The sequence below is a fragment of the Rhinoraja longicauda genome, chromosome 7 (assembly GCF_053455715.1).
Source record: "Rhinoraja longicauda isolate Sanriku21f chromosome 7, sRhiLon1.1, whole genome shotgun sequence".
Taxonomy (NCBI): domain Eukaryota; kingdom Metazoa; phylum Chordata; class Chondrichthyes; order Rajiformes; family Arhynchobatidae; genus Rhinoraja; species Rhinoraja longicauda.
This window is the reverse complement of record NC_135959.1, coordinates 17,532,488-17,548,481: the sequence shown is the minus strand read 5'-3', so window position 1 is coordinate 17,548,481 and position 15,994 is coordinate 17,532,488. Positions and strand designations below refer to the sequence as shown.

The following is a 15,994-nucleotide window of genomic DNA, read 5'->3' as shown; positions in this document are numbered from 1 at the left end:
TTTCAAATAATTTTTTTAAATCACATGCTTTGAAGATGTTAGAATGATAATCACTCTCATAGGCACAGAAACTAATAAATGAACTATAACCTGGGCTAATACCATCAATGACAATTAATTCACTTAAAACATTCACCGAGAAAGGAAAGCCATGAAAATATATTGGAGCATGTGAATTGCAATTCTACAAGAGGAAGGAATCAAGAGTAATTTATCCAGATTTGCTGATGACACAAAGTATTTTGGCAATGTGCACCGTGAAGAGAGTGTAGAGAGGCTTCGGGGAGATATAAACAGACTATTTGAATGGACAGGGGAATGACTGCTGGAAATATGTGAAAAGTGAGAAGTCATCTGCTTTGGCAAATAATATAGACAAGCTTTTTAAAAAAATGGTGAGAAATTGAAAGTTGTTAATGTTCAGAGCGATCTGGGGTAGATTTCACTGTCGGGGGGAGGGAGCAGCATCGAGGGGGAGGGGAAAATGAGGGAACATGGCACCACCCAAGGGTTGCTGTCAAGGTGGGCATCCTCTCAGAGCAGACATGTTTTGAACATCATTAAACCCCAACTTTGTCGATCATTTTTCTAGGTTATAACTTACTATATATTTTTCTCAGGTCAACTTGATTCTTTCACTGATTACTTTAAAAAATGTGTTCGCTGATTATCATCCCATCTACAACTGTAATGTTTTCTCTTTGAAAGCCATTTCTAATTTTGAATACTTCTATTATATCTGCTGGAAGTGAATACTGCCATCTTCTCCGATCTCTCCATTTGACTGAAGCTGAAATTAGAACCATTTATAAACAGTAAATATCTAACCAAAACTACATTAAGCTGCACTTGCTACAAAATGTTACCTTTAAGCTTTCCATATCTTGTTTGAAATTCTGTTCGTATATGGAAGCAAGTACCTTTGGGGAGATATTCAACTGCAATTAAGAAATAATAAGTTAGCCATGGCATTAGCAACGCTTGGTTTTAAATGCAAGGTCTTTTTCAGTTATTTACCTCCATTGATCTCTTTATTATTTTATCATCAATATCTGTGATGACCATCGCCATGATGACATCGATGCCAAAGACGTTGGTCAATATTCTTCTTATTATGTCAAATCTAACATACGAGCTAAAAAATAAAGCAGAGCCCTGAGAAGTTGCTGTTAACAATGTTCAGTTAGATATGTTGTACAGGGTATAAATATCACATTGATCAGCTTCAAGTATGAGATCTTGGTCAAAGTATTGGGACTCAATTCAAGTACTAAACCTCGGGTTCATTTTCAGTATGGAGGTTCAGTTCTGCTCAGGATGCAGAAGCTCACACAAGGTACTTGGAATTGCTTTGGGTACTGGGATTTGATTTGGGCACACAATTTGTCTGGCTCCGCTCCAACAAATGGGCCTCTCTGAGTTGTCATGTTCACTATGGAGAGAATTTCAATCTTGGTCTAAGTATGAGAAGAGTTTTAGTTTTACAGGTACAGCGTGGAAACAGGCCCTTCGGCCCACCGGGTCCACGCCAACCAATAATCACCCGGGACTATATTAGTCCACTAGGGATAATTAAGTTACAAATCTGCATGTTTTTGGAGTGTGGGAGGAAACCGGAACACCCAGAGAAAACTTCTGCGGTCACAGGGAGAACATACAAATTCTGTAGACAGCACCCGAGGTCAGGATCACACTGGTGCTGTAAGGCAGCAAACTCTACCAATGCGCCACCATGTAGTCTTACTCCGAGTCCACGACTTATCCTTTAACAGCTGATATGGTTATTTCTCATGTTGTTGCTTGTGGAAGCTTGATATGTCTATAGGTATTGATTAAACAAGCCAATTTGCTTTATTACAGGATACCATGGCTGAAGGCACGTTGCACATTTCCAGGTAAAATCAAATAAGCTTGGAGTCATTACATTATAGACAATAGACAATAGACAATAGGTGCAGGAGTAGGCCATTCAGCCCTTCGAGCCAGCACCGCCATTCAATGCGATCATGGCTGATCACTATCAATCAGTACCCCGTTCCTGCCTTCTCCCCATACCCCCTCACTCCGCTATCCTTAAGAGCTCTATCCAGCTCTCTCTTGAAAGCATCCAACGAACTGGCCTCCACTGCCTTCTGAGGCAGAGAATTCCACACCTTCACCACCCTCTGACTGAAAAAGTTCTTCCTCATCTCCGTTCTAAATGGCCTACCCCTTATTCTCAAACTGTGGCCCCTTGTTCTGGACTCCCCCAACATTGGGAACATGTTATCTGCCTCTAATGTGTCCAATCCCCTAATTATCTTATATGTTTCAATAAGATCCCCCCTCATCCTTCTAAATTCCAGTGTATACAAGCCCAATCGCTCCAGCCTTTCAACATACGACAGTCCCGCCATTCCGGGAATTAATCTAGTGAACCTACGCTGCACGCCCTCCATAGCAAGAATATCCTTCCTCAAATTTGGAGACCAAAACTGCACACAGTACTCCAGGTGCGGTCTCACCAGGGCCCGGTACAACTGTAGAAGGACCTCTTTGCTCCTATACTCAACTCCTCTTGTTACGAAGGCCAACATTCCATTGGCTTTCTTCACTGCCTGCTGAACCTGCATGCTTCCTTTCATTGACTGATGCACTAGGACACCCAGATCTCGTTGAACTCCCCCTCCTCCTAACTTGACACCATTCAGATAATAATCTGCCTTTCTATTCTTACTTCCAAAGTGAATAACCTCACACTTATCTACATTAAACTGCATCTGCCATGTATCCGCCCACTCACACAACCTGTCCAGGTCACCCTGCAGCCTTATTGCATCTTCCTCACAATTCACACTACCCCCCAACTTAGTATCATCTGCAAATTTGCTAATGGTACTTTTAATCCCTTCGTCTAAGTCATTAATGTATATCGTAAATAGCTGGGGTCCCAGCACCGAACCTTGCGGTACCCCACTGGTCACTGCCTGCCATTCCGAAAGGGACCCATTTATCCCCACTCTTTGCTTTCTGTCTGTTAACCAATTTTCTATCCATGTCAGTACCCTACCCCCAATACCATGTGCCCTAATTTTGCCCACTAAAGCTGGACTCTTTGGAATGTCAGTCTTGCCTTATGTATGCAAGCTAAAATAAAATGTTTCATATGAGAGTGTGTAAAGGATTTAGGAAGACCGAGACTAGTATGAGATATGATTCATTTTTGATCCAAGAATAGTCTGATTTGAAAATATCAGGGTTAGATACGCAAAAAAAGTTTAAATGCAGTGACAAAGGTGGGTTGCACCTGCTCAGCAAATGCAGTGCACTCATCCCAGTCCACAAATCATCTCAGCACTATATCTGTTGAAGATTTGCTCTGACTGGATCTTCCTATTGTGTGAAGTGAACTTAATAACAGGACGAAAGAATCTCGGTCTCTGCCAATCCTACGTGTTATGTTGAAGCTAGGTTTTCTGGAGCATTGTCCCCAGTTTTGCCCAAAAATCACCATTTACAACTGATCTGTTGGTTACACAATTGTAAAAACTGATGTACTGCTTTTACTGTATGTGCTTTATTTGAAGGTGTACTAGTTATTTCACTGGATTTCAACCTATATTTTTTATAATACGTTACATTCTTTAAACAAGGCAGCATTGGGCCAACTGGCTTCATTCTATAAGGATGAGAGGGGATCTTATAATTATTGAAACATAAGATTATTAAGGGGTTGGACACGTTAGAGGCAGAAAACATGTTCCCAATGTTGGGGGAGTCCAGAACCGGGGGCCACAGTTTAAGAATAAGGGATAGGCCATTTAGAACGGAGATGAGGAAAAACCTTTTCAGTCAGAGAGTTGTACATCTGTAGAACCCACTGCCTCAGAAGGCAGTGGAGGCCAATTCTCTGAATGCTTTCAAGCGAGAGCTAGATAGAGCTCTTACGGATAGCGGAGTCAGGGGGTATGGGGAGAAGGCAGGAATGGGGTACTGATTGAGAATGATCAGCCATGATCACATTGAATGGCGGTGCTGGCTCGAAAAGCCGAATGGCCTACTCCTGCACCTATTTTCTATTGTCTATCATGGCTGATCCCATGTATTATCCCCTCTTCCAGTTTCCCCATTTCTCTTGCTCTCTTGAATTCCGCAATCCTCTGAATAGAGCCAGAGCTATAAAGCATGGAAACAGGCCTTTTAGCCCAATGCATCCAATTTGGTTAAGTTGCCCACTTGAGCTGGTCCTATTTCCCTGCGTTTGATCAATATCCTTCTAAATGTTTCCACTCCATGTAACTGTCCAAATATCTTTTACATGTTGTACTTGCACCCGTCTCTACCACTCCTGCTGGCAGCTCGCTCCACATACCCATTATTCAGTATAAAGATGTTGCCCCACAGATCCCCTTTAAATATCATTTTAAATTTAAAATTTTAGTTCTCTTGTTTTAGACCCCCCTGAGAAAAAAGACGGTAATCACCAGCGTCTTGCACAGTTGTAACATAAAGAGATCCAAAGAGTCACAATTATATATGCAAAGAAATGTATTTCAACGCAGTCCCAAATGACCATCCCCTTAACATCGAGAAAGCACTTCACAGCCAATAAAATACTTAAAGAATATTCACTGTTGTGGCATGAGGCACATTTAAGAAACCATCTGAAGGTGTATTTGATTTGAGGCCGTTGCTCAGGATTATAGATGAATTGATTCCTCTCTAGTTTTGTGGGTCCCAGGTTGATCAGAGGACAATGTGGGAACTGTTGACTCTTCCACAATGAGGCAGGTGGTGGCTGACAGGGAGGGTAAGTGGGTCGTTTAAGAGGTAGTGCGCTCCTTCCATGGGGCTTCCCTACTCTCTGATGAATGGTCTCACAATTCTCAAAAGCTTCACCTCTACTTTGATCTGCCATGGGCCAGAGGTTTCGAGGAGTCAGTGAGAATGCGGTGCATCAATTTTCACCTGCCTGGTTAACCTCTCCCATGACACGGCTCAGAATAGATTGCCCATTTCAGGACTCTGGTATTTTGCATGATGATGATACGGCCTGCCAATCAGCCCAGTTATTCTCAATAATCGAGTTCGGTACCTCGACTCTGCATGCGCCGGTCATAAGTCGCAGGGGTAAAACATTCTCGCCGGCAGATCTGCTGCATGTATACAGACTTGCATTTCATCCATATTTTCCAGTTTTGCTTCATAGAGGTAAGAAAATACTGCTTTAAAAAATATTAATTCGGTGTATTTATGGTTAATTTGTACAAGACTACGATGATTTTGTAGGTTTTTGCTTTATGCTTCGGTGAGTGAGCGAGATCGTTACGATTTTCTTTTGAATTATAACTTGTACCAGAGCTGCTGCTCAAGTGGGAATATGTCACCCTTCCCAAATCATAAGTTATTCTTGGTTTTCCGGATTGTTGGCGATGCAAAAGAAAAACAAACGTTTGAGTGAATGAATTGCTGCTTTGTGCGTGGGGTGGCAATGGATGACCACTGTAAACTTGAAGCTGCTGTTCATGCAACGATTAGACAGCTGCAGAGGTCAGCATCCAGCGGAGCGGTTTGTCTGATCAAACCCTCCCTATAATATCACCCGGTAGACACAAAATGCTGGAATAACTTACTGGAACAGGCAGCATCTCTGGAGAGAAGGAATAGCTGACGTTTCGGGTCGAGACCCTTCCTGTAGGGAAGGGGTCCAATCTGGCCCGCTGGATGATTTGGGGAAAAGCCAGCGCTGTTAGATTAGACTCAGAAAATGAGCTACACGAGCTCTTAAACTGGCAGGAAATATGAATTTTGCACAGAAGGAAAATGCAAGTCCAATCTGCAGCAGTCACCTCCCCACTTCCCAGCTCCCGGGGGTGAGTGGAAGCTACACCCATATCCGACCATGCGGTGACGTTGGCGGGAATGGGCCGGCACTGGGGAAGGTGGGGAGTCTTAGCGTTGTTGTGGACACCAAGAAGTGCCTGGGCTGCCGCCACAGAGACTGCCACCATGTACCTGAGACCCAGGTGACTGCGTTGATAGAGGCAGGTGGGAAGTCGACGCACTGTGAATGGGGCCGCAGTCAGTGATCCAAAATCTGAGCTGCTCTCCAGGGTGGGGGCTCTGGGTTTGAGTTAAGGTCAGGTGGGATGTGAAGACGTGCTGGTAGTTATGCGGAAAAGCCAGGTGAAGTAACAGGAGCCGAAAATGAGTGGGATCGTGCGGACTCCGTACGTCATGATGTTGCTGTAGTTGACAGCGGCCAGAGAAGGACCCCTCTTACCGGAACAAGTGTCGGCTCCTGATGGGGGCAAAACGCTGACCTCCGCTCCCGTGTCCACCAGAAATCGCCGCCCTGAATGACAGTCGCAGGTGTTAGGGAGGCGATGCCTCTGGCCGGGTCGCAGTAGCCACTACTGGTGGCCGGCCGAGGTGTTTCCTAGAATGTGTGCAGGGATGTCGGCTTAGGCAGGCCTCGGAACCCCACCTTTGGTGGTAGTAGCTCCATGTACTTTTGCGGGCATCGCTCGTGTTCAGCTTCACCGCCGCACCTTCGGTGGAGGCTGGGACCGGCTGCTTGACCCGCCGAGGCCGCGCCGCCTCGATGGTGGCACCACCTTGCTGTTTCGCCTGCCACAGCACGTCCGCACGGCAGCTACCCGGCAGGGGTTGGTGAAATCGACGTCCGCGAGGAGCGGGCGAATTTCATCAGGCATCTGTTCACATCGGGGTCACCACTGAGGAGGTTCACATGTCGTGTAAACACTCTGTTTAATCATTAACCAAATACCGTTCCGTCGCTCACCCGCGCGTGCCCGAGTTCAAATCCCAACTGCCAAATCCTTTGTTCTCCTAGCACACGACGGCCCACACCCCTGACCGCGTGAGTGGGCGACCCAGATCACGCCCGATCCACGCGAGAGTTCGAGTCAGACAAACGAAGGTTCAATACCAAAGTGGTTCGGCCGCCACAGTATGACCTTTTATTCTGATGCTGTGACCTCTGGTTCTAGACTCTCCTTTTTACTGGAAACATTATTTCCACATCCACTCTATCTAGGGCCTGGATACCAATCATAAAAGTAATGCTTGCTGGGCAAGCTTCTTCATAAGAAACAAAATTCGTAAAGTGAAACACATTGCAGTTATAGCAGAGACCGAGACACACGAGAGCAGGTTGAAAAAAACAAAGTCAACAAAAGCTGTGGGAGGACGCGCGTGTGCGTTCACGCTTGCACAACTGATCCGGCTCGCATGAAATCGCATTTTGCCCATTCCGGCCCGTGACCTAAAATGAGTTTGACACCCCTGCGTAGTGTCTCGACTTGAAACGTCAGCCACTCCTTCTCGCCAGAGACGCTGCCTGTACCAGTAAGTTACTCCAACATTTTATAGGGAGGGTTTGATCAGACAAACCGCTCCGCTAGATGCAGACCTCTGCAGCTGTCAAATCACTGCACGAACAGCAGCTTCAAGTTTACAGTGGTCATCCATTGACATTCCAAACTATAGCCACCGCACGCACAAAGCAGCCATTCATTCACTCAATAATAGACAATAGGTGCAGGAGTAGGCCATTCGGCCTTTCGAGCCAGCACCACCATTCAATGTGATCATGGCTGATCATTCTCAATCAGTCCCCCGTTCCTGCCTTCTCCCCATAACCCCTGACTCCGCTATCCGTAAGAGCTCTATCTATCTCTCTCTTGAATGCATTCAGAGAATTGGCCTCCACTGCCTTCTGAGGCAGTGAATTCCACAGATTTACAACTCTCTGACTCAACGTTTGTTTTTCTTTTACATCGCCGACATTCGGGAAAACCAAGATTAACTAATGGTTTGGGAAGTGCGACATATTCCCACTTGAGGAGCAGCTCCGGTACAAGTTACAATGCAAAAGAAAATCACAACGATCTCGCTCACTCACCGAAGCATAAAGCAATAAAACCTACAAAATCATCGTAGTCTTGTACAAATTAACCATAAATACACCTAATTCATATTTTTTAAAGCAGTATTTTCATATTGCTACGAAGCAAAACTGGAAAATACGGCTGAATCACAGGTCTGTATGCACGCAGCGGATCAGCCGGCGAGAATTTTTTGCCCCTGCGACCTATGACCGGCACATGCTCAGTCGAGATATTAAACTCGCTTATTGGCTATCTTACACAGAAGGAAGCACATCAGCCTATCAGGAAAAGCAGCTGCTTGGACTTTTTATTTACCAATTAATAAAAGAGCCAGAGAAGGAATGCAAGAATTTTTAATTGATTAATGGATTAATTTTCAGGCTAGGTTACTTCTAAAACCATTGAATGAAATCACAGCCATCTACGAATATACCTGTGGCCTGCAGCATACAATACCCACAGCTAATAAAGATTCATTAGACTTCACATTAAGCAGAACCCTCTCTATATCACAAAAACCCTCTCCATATCAACCTGATCAATACTTCAAAACATCTTACTAAGTGCCCTAACTGACTGATGACATTAATACTTAAATTATTGCATCGTATGGGAGGCGCATTCCCAATCTCGTTGTACCCCTGGGTACAATGACAATAAAGATATATTGTATTGTATTGTATTGTATGTTGTCAGTGAATTCAAATTTGCCGCTTTAACTCGCCAATATTTTAGAAAAAGACATTATGTTGTAAATTTAATGTAAAACTGCTTTAATTTAGTTAATAAATTGCACTGGCTGCATTGCTCCCAAGTCATAAGCCACAGAACTCAAATCCCACTACACTCGCCAATATTTTGGAAAAAGACATGTTTTAATTTAATATAAAACTGCTTTAATTTAGTTAATAAATTGTACTGGCTGCATTGCTCCCAAGTCATGGGCCACAGAACTCAGATCCCACTACACTCGCCAATATTTTGGAAAAAGACATTATGTTTTAATTTAATGTAAAACTGCTTTAATTTAGTTAATAAATTATACTGGCTGCATTGCTCCCAAGTCAGGGTCACAAAATCAAATCCCACTGTACAGATTTAAGCACATCATTTTGGCCAACATTCCAGGGAGAGTACTAAGGGAGTGAGACACCAAAGATAACTCAATCAGCATGTCATATTTTGTTTAAGGTGCATTTACAAGAAAATTAATTTTGGTTGATACCGCCACTGTAGTTTGTGTGAAAGCAACTTTAAATAAGACTTGGGGCTCCACCTGGAGGACAATAAGACTCTGCACAGTTTGGGCTGTCAAACCTTATTCATGCTGCACAAAGTTCGAGTCCAAGTTTCCTGCTGATAAACTCGAAGCATAAATACTGCTCTGCGCAACTGCAAAACAATTCAAAACTTAGTATCAGTTTGTAACTTACTACTTGAAATGAGCAAATCTAGTCAAATAGTGCACTCAAAACCCAATTTAATCTGATGGATCTAAAATGTTAACCGTTTCTCACACCAGACTATGGGAATTTCCATCAGTTTATTTCTCACTACACTGAAAGTCAAGGATTACCAACAGACTGGTAATTATTTAAGAGAGGCAGTGCCGAAGGAATTCTCGAGCTGAAGTGGTGGAGGCGGATCCTGTTCAGGGTATTCTAAGACATTTGGGTACATGGATGGGAAAGATTTGGAAGGATATGGGGCCAGGCACAGGTAGTGGGACCAGCTCAGTCAGACAATTTAGTCGGCATGGATGTGTTTGGACAAGGGCCCTGTTTCTGTGCTGTACAAATCTCTGACTCTATGATTTTATTTATGAAGAACAGCAAGGCTGCTCTCACCAATATTCAGATGTCAAAATGCATGCCCCAGTTTGAATTGTTAAAAGATTTTCTAATGGAAGTTTATTATGTCCAACGGTGATTACAGTTCACATTTTTCATCAGCTGTGGATGACTTTGAGATGAACTACAGTTGTGAAGGACACTAGATATTCACATCTTTTGTTTTTCACTCCAATGAATTTTCATACAGGAAATAGGTTTTACTTTCTGAGCATACTTTAGAGTTTAAGATGCACTGCATTTCACACAAAAGTACACAAGAAAATAGTTGGAATGTGTAGGAAGGAACTGCAGATGCGGGTTTAAACCGAAGACAGACACAAAACGCTGAAGTAACTACATGCAGCATCTCTGGAGAGGAATGGGTGACGTTTTGGATTAAGACCCTTCTTCAGACTCTTTGTGTCTATCTTCAGAGCAATTAACTTTTCCTTCTTCAGACTAGAGCCAGGGGAAAGGGAAATGAGGGAAAAAGATGGTGATGTAAAAAAATATAGAACAAATTAATCAAAGATATGCAAAAAAAGGAACGATGATAAAGGAAACAGGCCATTGTTGGCTGTTTGGTAGGTGAGAATGAGGAGCTGGTATGACTAAGATGGGGGAGGGATGGAGAGAGAGGGAATGCAGACGTTACTTGAAGTTAGAAAAATCAATATTCTCCATCTACGTTTGGTCTCCTGTCTATTTTTCAATGTTTTTTGAACATAGGATTTGTGAAAAGTTCTGAATAAATTCTCACGGTAATATTTTTTATCAACAATGCAATTCCAGGGTTAATGGCAAGTTTGTGAATATTGTACTGACAAGCAAGTGATTTGCGAATCATTTAATTTATAATTTCCACGTGAAGGGTTAAAGACAGAAAGAGAAGTAAATAGCAGCATTGACCCGATTTTCCTCAGAAGAAAGATCCAGGAGCATGACAGCTTGGATGTCCAGACTTCAGAACAGTTTCTTCCCCATTGCTATCAAATTCCTGAACCAATCATTTATTTCACAACCCCTTCCAACAGGGTACTGTTACATACTCTTAACTCTAATTCATTCAATTATTCCATTATTGTACTTAAAAAAAAACTTCACATTTCACTACAATCCCAGCAGCGATCTGTTGTTTGCTTTCGTCGTTGCATTTATTGTTGTACCTATAATTACCATGTATGCTGCTTGCTCTGAGAGCTTCATGCAAACAAGGGATTTCATTGAGACGTGGTGTAGATAAAAATAAACTCATCTGAATCTAATACACTACACATACTGGTTTTAGACAATAGACAATAGGTGCAGGAGTAGGCCATTCGGCCCTTCGAGCCAGCACCGCCATTCAATGTGATCATGGCTGATCATTCTCAATCAATACCCCGTTCCTGCTTTCTCCCCATACCCCCTGACTCCGCTATCCTTAAGAGCTCTATCTAGCTCTCTCTTGAATGTATTCAGAGAATTGGCCTCCACTGCCCTCTGAGGCAGAGAATTCCACAGATTCACAACTCTCTGACTAAAAAAGTTTTTCCTCATCTCTGTTCTAAATGGCCTACCCCTTATTCTTAAACTGTGGCCCCTGGTTCTGGACTCCCCCAACATTGGGAACATGTTTCCTGCCTCTAACATGTCCAACCCCTTAATAATCTTATACGTTTCGATAAGATCCCCTCTCATCCTTCTAAATTCCAGTGTATACAAACCTAGTCGCTCCAGTCTTTCAACATAGGACAGTCCCACCATTCCAGGAATTAACCTAGTAAACCTACGCTGCACGCCCTCAATAGCAAGAATATCCTTCCTCAAATTTGGAGACCAAAACTGCACACAGTACTCCAGGTGCGGTCTCACTAGGGCCCTGTACAACTGCAGAAGGACCTCTTTGCTCCTATACTCAACTCCTCTTGTTATGAATGCCAACATTCCATTGGCTTTCTTCACTGCCTGCTGTACCTGCATGCTTCCTTTCAGTGACTGATGCACTAAGACACCCAGATCACGTTGTACGTCCCCTTTTCCTAACTTGACACCATTCAAATAATAATCTGCCTTCCTATTCTTACCACCAAAGTGGATAATCTCACACTTATCCACATTAAACTGCATCTGCCATGCATCCGCCCACTCACACAACCTGTCCAAGTCACCCTGCAACCTCATAGCATCTTCCTCACAGTTCACACTGCCACCTAGCTTTGTATCATCTGCAAATTTGCTAATGGTACTTTTAATCCGTTCATCCAAGTCATTGATGTATATTGTAAATAGCTGCGGTCCCAACACCGAGCCTTGCGGTACCCCACTAGTCACTGCCTGCCATTCTGAAAGGGACCCATTTATCCCCACTCTTTGCTTTCTGTCTGTCAACCAACTTTCTATCCATGTCAGTACCCTACCTCCAATACCATGTGCTCTAATTTTGCCCACCAATCTCCTATGTGGGACCTTGTCGAAGGCTTTCTGAAAGTCGAGGTACACCACATCCACCGGCTCTCCCCTGTCAATTTTCCTAGTTACATCCTCACCGCCTGCCAAAAATTATCATATAACATAGAAAATAGGTGCAGGAGGAGGCCATTCATTGCTAGTGTTGCTTCTAATTCCCTCTTCCAAATCATTAATATGTATGGTAAACAGTTGCGGCTTGCGGCACTCCACTCACCACTGCCTGCCATTCTGAAAAGGACCCGTTTACTCCTACCCTTTGCTTCCTGTCTGCCAACCAATTTTCTACCCATGTCAACACCCTACCCCCAATACCATGTGCTCTAATTTTGGTCACCAATCTCCCGTGCGGGACCTTATCAAAGGCTTTCTGGAAGTCCAGATACACTACATCCACTGGCTCCCCTTCATCCATTTTACTTGTCACGTCCTCAAAAAATTCCAGAAGATTAGTCAAGCATGATTTCCCTTTCATAAATCCATGCTGACTTGGAATTATCCTTTTACTGCTATCCAAATGCACCGATATTACCTCTTTAATAATTGACTTCAGCATCTTTCCCACCACCGAAGTCAGGCTAACGGGTCTGTAATTCCCCGTTTTCTCTCTCTCGCTCCTTTCTTGAAAAGTGGGATAACATTAGCTATCCTCCAATCCACAGGAACTGCTCCTGAATCTATTGAACATTGGAAAATGATCACCAATGTGTCCACTATTTCTAGAGCCACCTCCCTGAGGACCCTGGGATGCAGACCATCAGGCCCAGGGGAGTTATCATCCTTCAGTCCCATTAGTCTACCCAATACTATTTCTCGCCTAATGAAAATGTACTTCGGTTCCTCTACCTCCCTAGATCCTCTGTCCTCCAGTACATCTGGGAGATTGTTTGTGTCTTCCTTAGTGAAGACAGATCCGAAGTACCTGTTCAACTCTTCTGCCATTTCCTTGTTACCCATAATAATTCAACCCGTGTCTGCCTTCAAGGGACCCACATTTGACTTTGCTACTCTTTTTCTCTTAACATATCTAAAGAAGCTTTTACTGTCCTTCTTTATATTCTTGGCCAGCTTCCCCTCGTACTTCATCTTTTTAGCCCATATTGCGCGTTTTGTTACCTTCTGTTGTCCTATGAAAGTTTCCCAATCCTCTGGCTTCTGGCTACTCTTTGCCGTGTTATACATCTTTTCTTTTAGCTTTATTCCATCCCTAACTTCTCTTGTCAGCCACGGTTGCCTCCTACTCCCCTTAGAATCTTTCTTCCTTTTTGGAATGAAATGATCCTGCGTTTTCCGGATTATGCTCAGAAATTCCTGCCATTGCTGTTTCACCGTCAATCCTGCAAGGATCCCTTTCCAGTCTACCTTGGCCAGCTCCTCTCTCATGCCTTCATAGTCCCCTCTGTTCAACTGCAATATTGACACTTCCGATTTAACCTTCTTCTCAAATTGCAGATTAAAAATAATGGAATTTAGAAGGATGAGAGATCTTATCGAAACGTATAAGATTATTAAGGGGTTGGACACGTTAGAGGCAGGAAACATGTTCCCAATGTTGGGGGAGTCCAGAACAAGGGGCCACAGTTTAAGAATAAGGGGTAGGCCATTTAGAACTGAGATGAGGAAAACCCTTTTCAGTCAGAGAGTTGTGAATCTGTGGAATTCTCTGCCTCAGAAGGCAGTAGAGGCCAATTCTCTGAATGCATTCAAGAGAGAGCTAGATAGAGCTCTTAAGAATAGCGGAGTCAGAGGGTATGGGGAGAAGGCAGGAACGGGGTACTGATTGAGAATGATCAGCCAAGATCACATTGAATGGCGGTGCTGGCTCGAAGGGCCAAATGGCCTCCTCCTGCACCTATTGTCTCTAATCATATTATGATCACTACCTCCTTTACCTCGAGTTCTCTTATCAAATCTGGTTCATTGGACAACACTAAATCCAGAATTGCCTTTTCTCTGGTAGGCTCCATTACAAGCTGCTCTAAGAATCCATCTCGGAGGCACTCTGCAAACTCTCTTTCTTGGGGTCCAGAACCAACCTGATTTTCAGTTCTGTCAAATACGATTAACCATTTTCATTTTCATCCCATTCCTGTGTTTTCACAACTTTAAGGTGATGATTACTGGGTTCTTTTCTTTCCTTTAATTCCTGAATGGACTCTGTTCCTTTCGTTACTTATAAATACGATGTTGTTCTTCTCAATGGAAAAGGCTTTCATCTGGGATCAGCTGAGGGAAAACTCTAAATTTCAGAACACAGAGAACATGGACTGGCAATGTCTCAGGTCAGGACCCTTCTTCCACAATCAGTCTGAAGAAGGGTCCTGACCCAAAACATCACCTATCTACGTTCTCCAGAGATGTTGCCTGACCCGTTGAGTTACTCCAGCATTTTGTGCCCTTTTGGGTAAACAAGCATCTGCAAACCTTTGTTTCAAAATTTCAGAATAAGTTGGACATTTTGAAGAAAGCAGGGATAAACGATAAACCAGGGTGTGGCCTATAATTTGTAAGCCTGAGCAACAGGACCTCATTTTTTTTTCTGGAGGTGTGTTAGTAATCCAGATTTAATGTACAATTCAACAATTTCAGATCATTTCACCATTCCCACTTATAACCCTTCCAGACCAATTTTCAGTTTCCAGAGCTGCTTACGACTATCATTTAGACCTCCATCTCCTGCCTCCTACTCCATCACTGACCTTTCCCTTTTCTCCTGTCCTTTATTTCAGAGTTCCAGCATGCACTGTGCTTAATTTTGAGCCTGAATCTCCGACCACCTGGTTTATACTTTACGGATTTCCCAACAGAATAATTTGAATTTCCACAAAAAGCTACTTTTTTTTGTTTACCTTGCATGTCCAAGGTGAGAATGGTCATAGACTGTCGGCCCACAGCTATACCTGTCAAAAAACCCACAATAAGCCCATTTGCAAAACAGCTGAAGCCAAACACTCTTTCAAGCACAAACTTCAAAAAAAATTACAATTTACATGCATAAACATTATCATGTTTAACATTTCTTTTGATGATCATTTCCAACTAATGTGGGGGAGGGGGGGGGGGGCAGGGGGTGCATGGAGCTCACTGGCATGGGACCACCAGGGACATTAATGGTAGGGTATAAGCACAGAAGGAAGGCACCACTGGCAGGAGGCACAGAGGGAATCGCTCTACTGGCAGGAGGGGATGCGCAGGGAGGGATTGTCCAAGAGGCAAGGGCCAGTGTATGGGAAATGCCATAATTCCAGGATTAGTTTCAGCCACCATTCATCAACATCATGACTGATCTTCTAGCTCAGCCCATGGTCTTGCACTATCCATATATCCCATGATTCCCCCAATATCCAGAAATCTGCCAATCTCTACTTTGAGTTAAACTATGGCTAATCCTCCACAGCTCTTCTTGGGAGAAAATTCCAATTAATTACTACAGAGTGAAGAAATGTCTCTGCATCATGGTCCTAAATGTACTATGCCCGGTTCTGGACTTTGCAGCAAGGGGATACATCTGCCTTATACACAGCCTGTCAAGAACTTTGTAAGTTTCAGTGAGACCACCTCCCATTTTAAATTCTATTCAATTTCTCCCAATAGTGCAAACATGACATTCCTGGAATTAATCTCATACATTTTTGTTACTCTCTCTTTGACAAGTATATCTTTCGGGTAAGGGAACCAAAACTTGCCCTATAATTACTATAATAAAATAATCTTTCATTCCAGACCATGAGCCTTTCTAATTGCTTACTTCGCCTGCACGTTAGCTTTGCATCTTTTATACATGGATATCTTGGCCCCTGTGCAGATCAATGTTTCCAACAC

General features: G+C 43.3%; 1 protein-coding gene across 5 annotated transcripts in view; it reads right to left on the bottom strand.

Annotated features, from left to right (window-relative positions):
- cars2 (cysteinyl-tRNA synthetase 2, mitochondrial) overlaps positions 1-15,994 on the bottom strand; it is a 43,574-nt gene that overhangs the window by 26,397 nt on the left and 1,183 nt on the right. For 2 of the 5 annotated variants that reach the window (XM_078402186.1, XM_078402190.1), the window contains exons 2-4: positions 15,022-15,072; positions 1,018-1,135; positions 867-938 (exon numbers count right to left, since the gene is read on the bottom strand). In XM_078402186.1, coding sequence (XP_078258312.1) covers positions 867-938; positions 1,018-1,135; positions 15,022-15,072 — 241 coding nt within the window. Of the gene's footprint in view, positions 1-866; positions 939-1,017; positions 1,136-9,209; positions 9,285-15,021; positions 15,073-15,994 lie in introns of all 5 variants that reach the window. The other 3 variants (XM_078402189.1, XM_078402188.1, XM_078402187.1) reach the window with 3 other exon arrangements.